This window comes from Rutidosis leptorrhynchoides, chromosome 3 (genome assembly GCF_046630445.1).
Source record: "Rutidosis leptorrhynchoides isolate AG116_Rl617_1_P2 chromosome 3, CSIRO_AGI_Rlap_v1, whole genome shotgun sequence".
NCBI classification, from domain to species: domain Eukaryota; kingdom Viridiplantae; phylum Streptophyta; class Magnoliopsida; order Asterales; family Asteraceae; genus Rutidosis; species Rutidosis leptorrhynchoides.
The window spans coordinates 50,440,710-50,458,050 of NC_092335.1; the positions used below are offsets into that span (position 1 = coordinate 50,440,710).

The window sequence follows — 17,341 nt, forward strand, 5'->3', positions numbered from 1 at the left end:
ACTATTAGCTGAAGATATGTTATGTTGCCACTTATAATAACTTTCATCCATTTATGGTTAAAATGGAAACCTATAGCTTTTAAACCTTGTGTTTACTAATTGTATTGTTGTATGTGGTAGTAATCATAAAAGTTTTCTTAATGACAAGTCTTTTAAATAATATTGGTGCCTATCTGAAAGTGTTGTTAACTGGATGAAAAAAATCATGTTAAAGGTTACCAAATTAAAACATACGCCTTGCTATAAACAAATATAGGAAACTACTGAGACCGAACAAGGACTACTACGAACTGAAAAACCTTTTAAAAATGTGTTTTGGTTGGTCCTATCAAATATTTCGAAGTTTAAAAATGATATATATCTTTGGAATCTTGTGAAAATGAGTGAAGTAAAGAAAGGTACGTAAAACTAACAAGCCCATGAAGTGTTTATCCATCTCTCTTACGATGTCTATATTATAGGAATATATGAAATGAAATGACCCGTGGAACCACGAGTTTGTTTAAACGAAACAGTTTAATGATATGTTTTAGGTATTAAGTGAACGTAAATGTTAAAGTCATTTAGTTTAATGACCCGTGGAACCACGGAGTCCGACTAAGAAACTCGTCAGCTGAACATTTCATTAAACACTGAAAATGCATAATAAACAATCAACATCCAATCATAAGAAATAATATTAGTTGTTATTTTATTTTAAAAGTGTAAATTAAAATATAAATTTAGAATTGGTTTCATTCTGCGTAACTTTTATACTTTCTCGTACTCAATTCAAAATAATTAATTAAAATAATTCAAAATTATTTAATTTTAATAATTAAAATAATTATTAATAAGATTTAATAATAATAATAATTAAATTTTAATTCAAAATTATTTAGATTTATGACATCATCCACCATGCGTAGATTTTTTTTAAAAAATAATTAGTCTAATAATAACATCCTAATAATAGAATTTTAATAGAAAATACTAAAAACCAAAGTGTATGGGAAAATGTACATCTGCTTTAAAATACGGACACGGAGTACTTTTAATTGCTAGAGACAAATTGGCAACGGCAAAAATACCATGTACTTGAAGGAATGCAGTATGCCAAGTTAAACTACTCTGTATTAATCAAATCAAATACAAGTGGTACATGAGTCAATAGTTACTATGTTGAGTTTGTGTAAATATTCTAATTCAAGTGTGAATTTGTTATGTGGAACACATGATTGCTAAACATTTGATGGGTTGCATGTAGCCTTGTTCACCTAGAAATAGATTGATGAGGACTTGTCAATATGAGGAAAAAAGTATTGTACTTGTGCATAAGAAGCTTGTACATTGAGTCTTAGTCAAAACAAAGTGATGCTATAATGTCAAGTCCTTGCATATGTCTCTCTTCCTTGTGATTAAATTATGTGTCTTCATTCTTTTTGTGAAGGTAATGAATCATCATAGTCTCACACCAATAAGCACTCACATGATGAAAAGAGCGACTCTTTAGTGTACAACATAGGTAGCAAAAGGTGCAATCTTTTCATTGCTTAGTCAATCTAGTAAAAGGGACCATAATTGTTTTTTTAACCGTACTTTCTTGTTTGGAAGCATTCAAGAAAACTTTACTTGAAGATAACAAAAATCTGACATATTTTTTCATTTTATATCTCATATGTTTCTAACTTGGCACCTTCTCCACTTTAAATGATGCTCTTTGAGTACACCCATCCCATAACCATTGCACCACAACCTCATATTGACTCAAAAACACCTAAAGCACACACACAAACACATTTAGGTAATCCAAATATGGCTGCAAATCTTTTATCATGCAACTATGAAGATGAGGAGTTCATAGATATGGAAGTAAGTTCATCAACACATGCAAATTCACCATCAAAAAGCATAGAATTTGAATTTCAAATGGAATCTTCAAATGTACATTCAAATTCACCAGCTGATGAGCTTTTTTACAAAGGCAAACTCCTTCCACTTCACCTCCCTCCAAGAGTACAAATGGTGAAATCACTTTTGCAAAATTCTAAATTCAAACAAAATCAAGAACAAGAACAAGAACAAGAATTCATTACATTCTCCACACCAATGGTTCAATCATGCAATATTTCACCATCTGAATCTTGCAGGGTTAGTACTGAACTCACCCCAGATGAATATTTCTTTGAATGGTCAACTGAATTAACAGGATTTATTGGTGATCACCCAAAAAAGTACAATGGTCCATGGTCCAAGAAACTTAGGTTAATCAAGCATTCTTCAATAACTCAAAAGTTTAAAGCTTCAAGAAGCTACTTCAAATCTTTGTTTAACAAATCAAGTTGTGGTTCAGATGGGAACTCATCTGTTAAACAAGAAGTTGAACAAGAGTGTGACAACAACTTCTTGAAAAAGTACTTAAAAGTGACTAAAAAAAATGGTTTTGGGCAACTTCAAACAGGAAAATATCCAACTTTAGCAAATGTTTTAGAGGGTATTGAAGAGCAGGGGAATGAAGATGTTTTTGATAGTAATTGCAGCCATAGGAAGTCCTTTTCAGGGGCAATTAAGAGAAAATGTTCATCTTCATTAACATCATCATCATCATCATCATCAACTTGTTCATCTACTTCTGCTTCTGGTTCATCATCTTCTTCATCTTCATCTTCATTTAATTATTCTAATAATGTAATTTATGAGTTAAAGAGGAATAGTTGTGCCGACTCAGAGCTTGAAGGTTCAATTGAAGCAGCTATTGATCATTGTAAAAAATCCCACCAGGTTTTTAATCCAAGAAACCAAGTGTTTTCAAAATGTACCTTTTAATGTTCAATCTTCATAAGCTATATTCTTTTTATCTGCTTTTATTTATTATTTTCTTTGTTTTGTAAATATATAATCATATGTCCAACCATTCGCTTTTGAAATTTATGAGCATATAAATACATTCCACAAAAAATCAAATACAGTATATCTGATGGGAAAATAATCACAACGGACAATCTACAAAGCGGAAACAAACCCGTTTGACCAATACTTTCCCGACCCGTATGAACCGGTGAGGATGCTAATAAATAAGCTATACCAAATCCAACTCAAATCAGTAGCTAAACAGTAGCAAAACAGTAGCTAAGCAATAATCAAGCACACACAATACACACAAGACTTTTTACGTGAAAAACCTCTCAAAATCGAGAGTAAAAACCACGGAACTCGTATGCCACTTAAATTCCACTATCATCAACAAGAGAGCAATACAATAATCCTTCTCTAGATCAACTAGAGGTATACAACATCATCATACTCTTGAACTACAACAATCAACAAATATATGAAACAATTAAAGACAAAAGAGGAATGATTTCACCCAAAAAACTACAGTCTGATCCAGAAGCTATAACTCGAGCTACAGACCTCTTTAGACGAATTCAACAGTTGAAAACCTTGGCACTGATGTCAGGAAGACACAGCCCAAATTTGATGAAGATCCAACGGTTAGATCTCCGGGGATCTTCGATTTTCTGGACTGCTGTCACTGTAGACGGAAATTGAAGATCACACACTTTTTCTTGAAAACTTTCTGCTCTCTTGATCTGGAAATTAGCTGGATAGTTGACTCAAATAATGCCCTTAGATGTTTGACCAGGTCAACCTTCATCTTGGGCCTAATTTGTTGGGCTTGGGCCTTTCATCATGATTGGAAACCAATTTAAACCCAACAAATCTCCCCCTTTCCAATTATGAGGAAGGGATCGCCATCCCGGCGATCGAGCAACATACCTTGAGCTTCTCACTTGCTAAAGCCTTTGTGAACATGTCGGAACCATTATCATTGGTATGAACTTTATCAAGTTGAAATAAACCATCTTCAAGACGTTCTCTAATCCAATGATACCGCACATCAATATGTTTTGTCCGCTTATGATACATAGAATTTCTAGCCAAATGAATCGCACTCTCATTATCACAAAGAACCACATATCGTGATTGCTTAAACCCAATGCCTTGTAGAAACCTTTTCATCCACAATAGTTCTTTGCACGCTTCTGTTGCTGCCATATATTCAGCCTCGGTCGTAGACAATGCAACACACTTTTGCAACCTTGATTGCCATGAAACTGCTCTCCCTGCGAAAGTCATCAAATATCCAGAAGTAGATTTCATGTTATCTTTGTTTCCTGCCATATCTGAGTCTGTATAACCAACAAGCATCGGCTCTCCATTTCCAAATGTGATACCCAACTTTGAAGTACCTCGTAAGTATCTCATAATCCATTTAACTGCTTCCCAATGCTTCTTACCCGGATTTGACATAAACCGACTAACAACACCTACCACATGAGCTATATCAGGTCTAGTACACACCATAGCATATATTAAGCTACCAACCGCTGAAGCATATGGAACTTTATCCATCTCCTCAACATCCTCCTTTGAAGAAGGGCAATCTCTATCTGTTAGCTTAAAGTTGATAGTAAGAGGGGAACTAACCACTTTAGCATTCTCCATGTTGAATCTACTAAGCACCTTTTCAATGTATTGCTCTTATGATATATGTAACGTCTTAGCACCTCTATCTCTAGAAATCCGAATGCCAAGAATCTGTTTTGCTGGCCCCAAGTCTTTCATAGCAAAAGACTTGCTCAATTCTCAATTCAACTGCACAATTTTTTTAATATTTTTTTACCAACAATCAACATATCATCAACGTATAACAACAATATGATGAAATCATCATCACCAAACCTCTGAAAGAAAACACAATGATCTGAAGTTGTCTTTCGGTAGCCTTGCTTTCCTATAACCGACTCAAACTTCTTATACCACTGTCTTGGTGCTTGCTTCAACCCATATAGACTTTTCTGAAGTCTACAAACATAATTTTCTTTACCCTTAACCCGAAAACCTTCAGGTTGCATCATGTAGATTTTCTTATCCAAATCACCGTGAAGAAAAGCAGTCTTGACATCCATCTGTTCAACCTCAAGATCAAGACTAGCAGCTAACCCAAGAACCACTCGAATAGATCCCATCTTCACAACCGGTGAGAAAATCTCATCAAACTCAATACCCTTTTTCTGGCTGAATCCTTTAACGACTAACCTAGCTTTGTACCTTGGTTGTGAAGTAAGCTCATCTGTCTTCATTTTTAATACCCATTTGTTTCGCAAAGCTCTCTTGCCTTTAGGTAACTTCACCAACTCATAAGTATTGTTCTCATGTAAGGAATTCATCTCATCTTGCCTGGCTTCACCCCACTCTTTCTTATGCTCATCTTTCATAGCTTCTGCATAACACTCTGGTTCTCCCCCATCAGTGAGTAATACATACTCATCAGCAGAATATCTGACAGAAGGATGACGGTCTCGGGTAGACCGCCTAAGTGGGACAAATGAGGGAATATCTAGTACTGGAATCTCTACCTGCTCCGGAGCATCATTATCATCAGTACCATGTTCATTATCATGAACATCATCATCAACATGTGAATCAATATGTTGTGGAGTAACTAGATCTAAATCAACAAGATCGGCATTATGTTGAGGAACTGACTCTGTCTTCTCAACATCTTTCAACATTTGATCTTCTGAAAAAATAACATCTCGGCTTCGTACAAGTTTCTTTTGAACTGGATCAAATAACCTGTACCCAAAATCATCTTCACCATAGCCGAGAAATACACATGGCTTAGTCTTCATATCAAGCTTTGACCTTTCATCTTTGGGAACATGAACAAAAGCTTTACATCCAAAGACTCGTAAATGATGGTAAGAAACATCTTTGCCGCTCCAAACCCTGTTAGGAACATCAAAACGTAAAGGTACACAAGGGGTTAGATTAATAATATGAACTGCCGTATTTAAAGCCTCGCCCCAAAAGAATCGGACAACCTTGCATGTGAAAGCAAACATCTAACTCTCTCAACCAAAGTTCTGTTCATCCTCTCTGCTAAGCCATTCAACTGAGGTGTCTTTGGTGGAGTCTTTTGATGCCGAATACCATTCTCCTTACAATAGTGTGACAACCCAGAAACTTTTGACCAAATTTAAACTTTATCTTTAAATGATTTAATATTTTCGACACGATAAGCAAAGTCTGTAATGTTGAGTCACGAAAGTTTTGGAACTATATTCATGTAATCAATTATTCTTTGACTGTTCTCGAAGATTCACGAACAATATATATATATATAACTTAATGTGCATATATATATATATATATATATATATATATATATATATATATATATATATATATATATATATATATGATTTCAAGTTATTTAGTAAACGATAGTAATATTCGATTATTGATTCGATTGATATTTAGATAAGTTAACTAAAACGTTTAAGATGAACCAGTAAAATACTAATTTGCTACAGTATTTTTGAATTGCTACAGTACCCGAAAAGCTACAGTGTTTTCGAAAATCACTATTTGCTACGGTAAAAAAACTTTGCTACAGTAAACACTATTTCAAAATGAAAATGTATATATGTATATGTATATACTACGAGATGATGATTTATAGAAGCAAATAACCAAAATACTTAATTGATTAAAGCTACACTTCGAGTGACATAGTTTATCAATGATTAAGTTTAATTTTTGATAAAGGTACACGTCGCGTAACGAAAAGTACTAGTTTTCTAAGCGTACGAAAATGCGTTCGGGAAACCGGAAGCGGGACATAAGTTGAACGTAAACGTACAAGACATCGGAATAAAAATTACAAGTCACCTATACACGAGAATATAATATAATATATAATTAATTAATATAAATTATTTATATTATATATATTATAAAATTATGTCGACGAACAAAGAAACAAAAAGATGTGAGCTGGAGACAGGTGGCCATGCGATCGCATGGCCAGAAGCCTAGTAAACCATGCGATCGCATGGCAGGCAATTTCAGGCCAACACTATAAAAGCTCGACCATTTCTACTTCTGATTCAATTCATTTTACTCCGTATTTATTTTATTAATTATTATTATTATTATTATTATTATTATTATTATTATTAAGATTATTATTATTAATCTTATTATTAATAGTATTAGTATTATTATTTTTACGATACAAAAATAATAATATACATGAAATATTACGACGGAGTGATGTCCAAATGATTTCAAAATGGGTTTTCAAGAGGGATAGAGCTAAGGAAACTATGGGTTATAGCTATGGAGGTTATGGGTAATATTCATGGGTACTGTTCGCAAGTCAAACCTAGTGTTTATCATCTCTGTTGCGTCTACGTACTTTCCTGCAATATTGAATCACAATATTGATACATGAGCATTCATATCTTATCTTTTATATATTATTTGTGTATCAATGTCTAGTGCTCGAGTATATATATTTATGCATGCTTGTATGCTAAATTTCGTCGTTAAACAATTTATGATGAATCACGAATTAAATACATATATTACTGATAAAAAGGTATATGATATGCATGTTTTTGGAAAGCTGGCGAAAAATCAATAACTTTTCATTTAGAAATCGTGTAATTTCGATGAACGAATCAAAAGATATGGTCAACTGAATTATGATTGACGTTAATTGGAATTGCTTTTGAATCTGCAATTAATATTTAAATAACTTGTTTGTAAGATTGATAAATTGGATTTTTGAATATTACTAACCGAGTAAATGAATCCTTATATAAGGTACGTCTCGTATTGTTGAACTATTGTCAAAATTGACCTTTTGAAATGACTTTGGATAACTTTTGTATGTCGATCTCGAGCATTAGGATTGTGATACACTATGACCAGACATAGCTTGTTAAACATTTATTGACCAACATATGTTCTCTAGGTTGAGATCTACGGTTATTTGGGTATTTTGAGTTTCGGTCACATTTCGGTGAACAACTTTATGTGCTGCTAAGGTGAGTTTCATTTGCTTCCTTTTTAATTGCTTTTGCAATCTATATTTTTGGGCTGAGAATACATACACTTTATTTTAAACGCAATGCATACAAGTATATACTAAATTATACACCGAGTTTGAACCGAAAATCCCTTAGCTTTGGTAACTAGTAACTGCCGGTTATAAGAACTGGTGGGCGCGAGTAGTTGTATATAGATCCATAGGGCTTGACATCCCCGTCTGTTCCAGGTATAGAAACCCTAGCCTGAACTATAAAACAGACGTATGCTATTTGAGTTTAGTACACGTCGGATTGCGTGTATTGTACATGTTGGTTGCATGTATGTAAAAACATGGGTACTTATTATATATACGTTAAAGTTTAGTTACCAGGGTGCTCAATCTTGTAGAATATTTTGATAAACATTTCTGGATGAAACAACTGAAATCTTGTGATCCACCTTTATATACAGATTATGCGCAACATTAAAACTATGAACTCACCAACCTTTGTGTTGACACTTGTTAGCATGTTTATTCTCAGGTTCCCTAGAAGTCTTTCGCTGTTTACTTATATGTTAGACAAGCTATGTGCATGGAGTCTTACATGGCATATTTTTCAAGGAAAGATTGCATTCACCAAATCATCACCATGTATCTTATTTTGACTGCATTGTCAACGGAAGTACTATTGTAAACTATTATTTACGGTGATTGTCTATATGTAGAAATCTTCAGATGTCGAAAACCTTTGATTTAAATATTCATTTATGGTGTGCCTTTTCAAAAGAATGCAATGTTTACAAAACGTATCATATAAAGGTCAAATACCTCGCAATGAAATCGATAAATGACGTGTTCGTCCATATGGATTTGGAGCGATCGTCACAAATAGGCATCAAATCTGCCAATGTATTCACCGCCATTATCAGTCCGAATACACTTGAGTTTCTTCCCCGTTTTCCTTTCAACTAGTGCATGAAATTCCTTAAACTTCTCAAATACTTGATCCTTTGACTTTAAGGTATAAACCCACACCTTCCTGGAATGATCATCGATGAATGTAACAAAGTAAGAACATCCACCAAGTGTCCTAGTCTTCATAGGCCCACAAACATCCGAATGTACTAGATCAAGTACGTTCTCCATTCGAAAAGAAGAATGACTCTTAAACACAACTCTGGTCTGTTTCCCTGCCAAACAGTGAGAACATTTACTCAAATTAATATCATTAACACCCGACAACACATTCTTCTTAAACAAGATAGACATCCCCTTTTCACTCATGTGGCCAAGTCTTTTATGCCACAACTCAGTAGAGTCAACATTGTCCACTGCATTGACAATGTTCTGGATGATCTTCGGACGCGTGAAGTATAATCTTGAGTCTTTCTTACCTCTTCCCACTATCATAGAACCAAGAGTTAGTTTCCAAATACCATTACCAAAATCGCTATGATAACCATCATCATCAAGAATGCATGTTGAAATGACATTAAGTCTCATATCCGAAACATGTTTTACATTATGCAAAACTAACTCTATTCCCGTGTCAAATTTCAAACAAACATCTCCAATACCAACGATCTTTGATAACCCGGCATTACCCATCCTAGCAAATCCATAGTCACCTGGAGTGTAAGATGAGAAGTGATCCCTACATATTGCAACATGATATGTAGCACCACTATCAACAATCCAACTCGCGTCATCATGAGTAAGATTAATCATATCATAATCAATACAAACAAAGAATTCATCTGTAATAGTGTTAACTTCAACCTTATCATCATCACCACCATCACTTTTCTTTTGTTTATTCTTGTCATATGCCTTTTTCTTCTCATTTTTAAACTGTGGACAATACCACTTTGTGTGCCCTTTTTCACGAAAATGATAGCACTCAACATTAGAAAACTTTTCTTTTCTTGAGCTATTACGATTCTTGCCTCTTTTACCATGACCTCTACTATGACTTCTCCCCCGCATTTCTGTGACCAAGATATCTGACTGTGAAGAGGAATCTTGTGACTTTCTTCTCATCTTTTCATTCAAAATACTACCCTTAGCCAATTTCATGGTGATAATACCATTTGGTGCAGAGTTGGACAAAGATGTCCTAAAAATCTCCCAAGAGTCCGGTAACGTACCAAGTAACCAGAGACCTTGAACCTCATCCTCAAACTTGATACCCATTCCTGCAAGCTGATTAATAATACCCTGATATGCATTTAGGTGATCTGTAATAGGAGTCCCATCATGATACTTTAAACCCATCAACTGTTTAATTAAGAACAACTTGTTATTCCCAGTCTTTCGTTCATATAACTGTTCAAGCTTTTTCCATAAGGCTTTAGCATCAGTCTCCCCAGTAATATGGTTCACTACATTATCATCAACCCACTGCCGAATATACCCACATACCTGTCTATGTAAAATTTTCCATTGAGCTTCAGACTTACCCTCAGGCATACTCTCAGTAAAAACAGGTAAATAATAATCTTTCACATAAAGAAGATCCTCCATTTTACCTTTTCAAACATGATAATTTGAACCATTTAAACTAACCATCTTACTTGTATTAGCTTCCATCTTTCACACAAGTCAATCAAATAACCTTAAGCTCTAGATACCAATTGATGGGAAAATGGTCACAACGGACAATCTACAAAGCGGAAACAAACCTGTTTATCCAATACTTTCCCGACCCGTATGAACCGGTGAGGATGCTAATAAACAAGCTATACCAAATCCAACCCAAATCAGTAGCTAAACAATACCAAATCAGTAGCAAATCAGTAGCTAAGCAATATTCAAGCACACACAAGACTTTTTACGTGGAAAACCTCTCAAAATCGAGAGTAAAAATCATGGGACTCGTAAGCCACTTAAATTCCACTATCATCAACAAGAGAGCAATACAATAATCTTTATCTAGATCAACTAGATGTATACAACATTATCATACTCTTGAACTACAACAATCAACAAGTATATGAAACAATTAAAGACAAAAGAGGAATGATTTCACCCAAAAAACTGGAGTCTGATCCAGAAGCTATAACTCGAGCTACAGACCTCTTTAGACAAATTCAACGGTTGAAAACCTTGGAACTGATGTCAGGAAGACACAACCCAAATTTGATGAAGATCCAACGGTTAGATATCCGGGGATCGTCGATTTTCTGGACTGCTGTCACTGTAGACGGAAATTGAAGATCACACACTTTTTCTTAAAAACTTTCTGCTCTCTTGATCTGGAAATTAGCTGGATAGTTGACTCAAATAATGCCCTTAGATGTTTGACCAGGTCAACCTTCATCTTGAGCCTAATTTGTTGGGCTTGGGCCTTTCATCATGATTGGAAACCAATTTAAACCCAACAATATCTTTATTAATTTGGTCATATACAAAACAATCAAATTTTCAATGTGCACAATTTTGTCAATATACAAAACAAAGTTTTCTTTGCAATTGATGGATAAAACATTGATGTCCATTGATTTTTCTTCTCTTGTAACGTCATGATTAACTTATTATCTAAAAAAATTAGTTGAGTCCGACTCATTTCACATTTTATTACTTAGTATTATATTATTTGATTTGTTTTCAATTTCAATATTGTACCGTACAATAATATAACTTCATTCCGAAAAATGTCAAATTATAGTTTATAATATCAAATGAGTTATACTTGTCAAAATTGACAAGAGTTAAACTTGTGTAGAAAATAATTAGGAAAAATGAATTCCAAATTTGAATTTGAAATGTAAATCTTCCTAGTTACTATTTACTACTCATGGTAATGACAAAAATGTTCATTTTTAAATGTACCAAGAAAGTTACAATATTGCCAGTTTTAGTATGTTTTTCAAGTTACAATTGGTCATTTTACCTTGAAACTACATGTTGATTTGTATACCTTAACTCAAGTGCTACCTTTTTACTTTAATAGTCCCTGCCCACAACAAAGTTGCAGAAAAAAAAAAGTAACTCATAAAACAAACTGAGCATCAAATTCACATAATTAGATTTCTGCTCCTTTTCTGTAACTATAAGTGCAGGAAATTATAAAAAGGCATCTTTTACACAAAGCAGGTAATGAATCCAATTTAATATCACATGTAAGAATAGAATAATTAAATCTGTGCCATGCATTCAAAGGTAGTCAAATAGCAAGAAGAAAGGGACCCACTTATTCCCAGAGTTTAAAGTTTTCATATTTTTTTACTTTTATGTGTTTGCAATGCATCAGTCCACCTCAAACTCTTGCTTTAAAATGTGCTGCTAATCATCAAATACTACCTTTTTTTTTTTTTTTTTTAATTAATACAGTAATAAGTAATTTGATTATTATTATTATTATTTTTTTTTTTTTTGACAAAAGTAACGAAAACTTTATTAATAACCGAGGAAAACATACAAAAAATACATTTTTAACATTTTTACTTTTACATGAAGAACATGTACAATCAACCTTTTTATGTACAGTGCATGAAAGTGAGGAATCTGTCACAACTTTTCTCTTTTTCTTTTACTTAAAATCAGTTTAGCCCTTTTCAATAGCCAAAATTTCAAAGCTAAAGCTATCTACAACTTTTTATCATATGATATACAAGCCAATATATAAGTAACATTACTGCTTTGCATTGACTAATTCTTGCTCAAGAAACATGATTTACCTTAACCTAGTAAACTATCAGTCTTATGAAATGTCACTAACAAAGTTATCAAAAAGTATAAACAGATGATGAAAGATATAGCATATAAAGTTAATGATTCAGGTTATTTTACATAATTAAAAAGGTCAAAGTCATCTACTTGACAAATTTATAATTATCTTTATGCAGAGTCAACATCATTACATCAACTACCAATCCTTTACTTGCAATTTAAACTTAAATTAAAGATTATAAGTTTGTAATTGAGCATAAAAAGCTGCATGAGTGTGATTTTCATCTTTAAAGTGGCTAATGGTGCTTTAAGCAATGACAGCTTTTGCCAAAGCATCAATGTTGCTTTAAACATTTTTTTTTTTTTTGCCATTTGTGTTCTTTGCATTATAAAGATTCACACATGTAGGGCAATTTTCTGCTACTTATTATTTTTAAAAATATTTACATATGAAGTGGAACTTAACCTGTAGTTTAACATAAGTACCATAAGTACCTCAAAAAGATAACTTTCGTTACGAAAAAAAAAAAAAAAGACGAAAAGAGAGCTTAACATACAATATTATGATGATTAAATAGCATATAGTTTGTTGGAATCATCATTTTCAGAATCTGTGGGTGGCGAGGCTGATCCAGATACCGATTTGCCACTCCTCTCAAGCCTCCGAATCTTAATGTTATTGGCTTCAATTCTATGCATAATAACCCAATAACACATAGTCCCCAACGTCGATGCTAACGTTACTGATCCAATAACTGTAACCCCAACTGCTAACCATCTTTCGTTTCCCACAACGATAAAAGACAGTGCAAGAAACGCAACTGAAACGAACACAGAAGCTAACCACATTAGCTTATTAATAACTGCCATCACTTGTTTTTTAGCTCGTTTCTCCACTACTACAATCGACGTTTGAACCACCACCACTGCTAATGAAATGAATAACGCTAAAGAGTCGGATATCAAGAAAACGATAAATCCCGGTTTTGAAGCTATGTTTCCCTCTCCTAAAGTGAATCCAACCGGGACATCTTTCGGGTCATCGACATACTGTCCAGGCAACTGAAATATAGCAGCAAAAGTAACTGTTGCAATCAAGACAGCAACAACTGTGGTTGAATTGATTGCATTGTTCAGGCCTTCAAGTTGCAATTTATTGATACGTTTTCCAATTCCTTTAACTCTTTTTTGAGTTCGGAGCGTGTGTTCGAGCTGATGATGGACCCCGTGTTTGATGTCACTTACTGTTTGTTTTAGTTCCCGAGCAGTCGGTGTTAATGGTGGTGGTCTGTTTTTTATCGATTTCGCTTTTGGGACGCCGTTTTCTTGTAATATCATCGCGATTTCAGATCTTGCAAACTTTTCTGCTGTGTCAAGTGCTGTTTCACCATATTTGTTAATTATGTTCTTGTTGATTATATCCTTGTGGTTTAGCAATGCACAAACAATCTGCATATAAGTAATTAGCAGGGCATTAATATATGAGATTACTAAATTGATTTAGGGTGTGTTTGTTTACATCTCAATTGAATGGTTCAACATTGAATGCTAAACCATTTAACATTTAGTGCGTTTGTTTCTGAATTGAATGACTGACAAATGGTGCTCAATGGTTCAGCATTCAGTGTTGAACCATTCAGAGCTGGAATTCTATCTCAAGTTTGAATTTTAAAAGCTCTCATTTTGACTTAATAAGTCACATATACTTCTTTAAGATTTAAGAAAGATAGTCATTACATACATGTGTTCGGCCCTTTCGAGTGGTTATATGTAGTGCGGTGTTATCCTTTTTATCAACCATATTTATCAATGCACGATCGGCTGCAATAAGCGCGTTAACAACCTCAACGTTTTGCCCCTTAACTGCCATATGAAGTGCCGTTTGACCCTTCTTATCGGCTCTGCTAACAATTCCTGGTACTTTTTGTAAAAGTGCTTTTACCACCTCCAAATGGCCTTTCCTTGCACAAGAATGCAGAGGCGTTTTAAGGTTGCTTCGTGCGATATTAGCCATGCAACTATTCTTTTCTAAGAGATAATTCACCACCTCAATATGGCCTTGCTCTGATGCAGTGTGCAATGCTGTGCTGTTAGCTTGATCAAAAGTCATTGAAAGCTCTGAATGCATTTCCATAAGAATCTTCAACACCTCTGAAATGAAAATTTCATTAAAGTTACAAAATTTCACTGTAGATCACACTAACTTGATAGGATATAGCAACGAAAATGTGAATACTTAAATGGTAAATAAAAAAATTACAAGCTAGCTTTTATAGACTTATTCATAAACATATTAACTTTTGTTGAAAAACTTGCACAATAGAATATTAAAGTTGATTATAGTTGAAAAGCCTAGACTTTAGACTATATACTGTAATAAAGAAGGAAATTTTATGCTGAGTATGGAAATAATGTAATTAAAAAAGAACAAGCAACACAAGAGTTATGCAATTCATCCCTCCTTTCCAAAAACAGTATTATGCTTTGACTTTTGAGATCAATATTTTTTCTATTTATAGCATTAGCAACCATCACAAGATCACGGTCGTTGGCAGGTCTCGAGTTCAAACTTCATTGTTAACACAACATTTTTTATTTTTTTTTTGTGGGGGTGGCGGGAAGGAAAGGGTCAAAAACAGTCGGAATTAACCCGATTAGGTCAAAATACTTGCCGGTTAAAGTAAATAGAGAAAAACCTCCAATGTACACCAATTTATTTATAGCATTAGCAAGTTACTCTATTAGTCGTTAAATTAGTACTCTTCAAACATTTTATTAAACCTCATGTTTTTTACATGTTCCTTTTTCTTCTTATGGTTCATACAAAAAACACTAAATGCACATGGCCCACAGGAACTTTATGCATTATGTAGCCCCAAAGAAGCTTGATCCACAATCTCTACCCAATTAGAAACTAAGACCTATATAACCGGACTTTAAGTCATATATACACATTAAGTCAACCGTCAACTTACATCATATATAAATCACATTTAGTACATACAAACAATTAGAAATTCTGTTAATTAATTAAGTTCAAATTAACCGGCCTTACCAAGATTTCCTTGTTTCGCCGCGATATGGAAGGCATCAAACCCGTTCTTGGCCTTAATACTTGCAGCTTCAAAATCGTAATACTTAATCATCTCTTTCACTAATTCAACACAACCATATTCAGCAGCAACATAAAGAGGCGTTTCACCCGATTGATTCTTCTTCAATAACAATTCAATCGACTTTTCTTGATCATAACTACCTAGAATCTTTAAAGCAACTCCTAAGTCGCCTGTCCTAACAGCAATATGCAAACATGTATCATCTTTTTTCTCCATAGTCTTGTTTCTGCTTAAACTTCGATCAAATTTCTTGGTAGCAGCTGGAGAATCCATTGAATCGAGTTTACGAAAAAAAAACCCACTGATTCTATCTCAGTTTTTTCTATAACAAAGAAAGGCACCCATATCACATTATTTTCATAAAACTATAAAGATCAAAACTTTTTCTAGAAGCTCATTAAGAATACAAGAAATATATAGGTGGATTAAAGATATAGATAATATAGTAGCCCATGAGTTATAAATGGGGGGTTCAAAATTATCTACTAGTTACATAATTATTTTCTTCAAAAGGACAAAAATTCCGAACACTAACAACTGTATTTAATACAAAGATGTCACATTCGAGACGTGAACCCACAACATAGGCTGGCTTAAAGGAAAGCAAGCTGATCGACCGCTCAGGACACGGGGTATTTAGGGGGCCAATTTCTTTTATAAATACATGCACAATAAAATATTTGAGAAAGACGCGAACTAAGGAAACACAATTCAAGGAGCGAAGGAGAAACACAATATAGGTTAAGAAAAACAATCAGATGACCTTTTTTATTCGTTGGTTGTCGTCTTTTTAAATAGCTTATATTATTTATTAGAGTCTATGTGCCTTTTTTACCTCGTTCCGGATACTTAAATTCTTGCGACTGGCTCTACCACAACGTTTTGATTGATACGCCTATCGCTAGGCCGAAAGCCTTTCGGTCACTTACATAGGTATATAAGTATAAAGCTTGACAATTTAAACCAAAAATCTTTTCATTTCACACTATAATTAAAGATGATTGTAACGTATGGTGGCCTGATATATGTAAGTGTTGATTTTTTTTAGCCAAAAAGCAACTCATATGCTCTCATATGATCATATCATATGCCCCATAACTGGTTTAACCAACTGGAACCAATACTCAACAATATTAAACAAAAATAAAACTTCAAACTTACCAAAACTTTAAGCATAAATTTATGATAACTTTATTTTACCTGGGTAGTGAGGAACAGAGATTCTTGGCGGTGTCCGGATAACTAAATCTATTTAGGATATTGCAAATAGATTATAAACGAAACAAAAGGTTGTTAAAAACATTTAGGGAGACTCATGACAACAACCATAATTTTGGTGACATTGATTGAAAAAGTGTAGGGTCTTGTGAATTCAAAGAATGGAGAGAAAAAATGGTTTGCTTAAACACTAGATGAAGTAAATTATATGTTGCTTGAGTAGTGTGGTACAGTCATGTATTTGTTTTTATGTGACCAATCATCCAATTATTTTCATTTGATATTATTAATTCATTAAATATCTATAAGTATTTATTATTGCTTCTTCTAGATATCAAAAAGATAAGGTATGTGAAATATATAACTCTATTTGAGTGATTTGCACATGAAAGATTCTTATTTCAATATTTTAGTAATTTATATATATTTTTTCCATTTATTTATTATTTTTGTTTTATTATAGAGCATG

The 17,341-nt window shown here is 33.6% G+C and overlaps 2 protein-coding genes across 2 annotated transcripts; one reads left to right on the forward strand and one right to left on the reverse strand.

Moving 5' to 3' along the window:
- Positions 1–1,794: 1,794 nt before the first annotated feature.
- On the forward strand, positions 1,795–2,805 carry LOC139899971 (probable membrane-associated kinase regulator 4). The gene has a single exon (XM_071882790.1). It carries the CDS (start codon positions 1,795–1,797, stop codon positions 2,803–2,805), a length of 1,011 nt encoding a protein of 336 aa, XP_071738891.1.
- A 10,138-nt stretch (positions 2,806–12,943) lies between these two features.
- On the reverse strand, positions 12,944–17,048 carry LOC139896093 (ankyrin repeat-containing protein At5g02620-like). The gene is made up of 4 exons (XM_071878676.1): positions 16,855–17,048; positions 15,594–15,976; positions 14,280–14,689; positions 12,944–13,987 (listed from the first exon to the last, which is right to left on the reverse strand). The coding sequence occupies exons 2-4, from the start codon at positions 15,925–15,927 to the stop codon at positions 13,109–13,111; spliced, it is 1,623 nt and encodes a 540-aa protein (XP_071734777.1). The 5' UTR covers positions 15,928–15,976; positions 16,855–17,048; the 3' UTR covers positions 12,944–13,108.
- Positions 17,049–17,341: the final 293 nt, after the last annotated feature.

Coding starts and splice junctions, on each gene's coding strand:
- LOC139899971 (XM_071882790.1), top strand. CDS start 1,795: ATGGCTGCAAATCTTTTATCATGCAACTATGAAGATGAGGAGTTCATA.
- LOC139896093 (XM_071878676.1), bottom strand. CDS start 15,927: ATGGATTCTCCAGCTGCTACCAAGAAATTTGATCGAAGTTTAAGCAGA. Junction 14,690..15,593: donor GGCGAAACAAGGAAATCTTG/GTAAGGCCGGTT, acceptor TTTTCATTTCAG/AGGTGTTGAAGATTCTTATG. Junction 13,988..14,279: donor CTCGAAAGGGCCGAACACAT/GTATGTAATGAC, acceptor ACTTATATGCAG/ATTGTTTGTGCATTGCTAAA.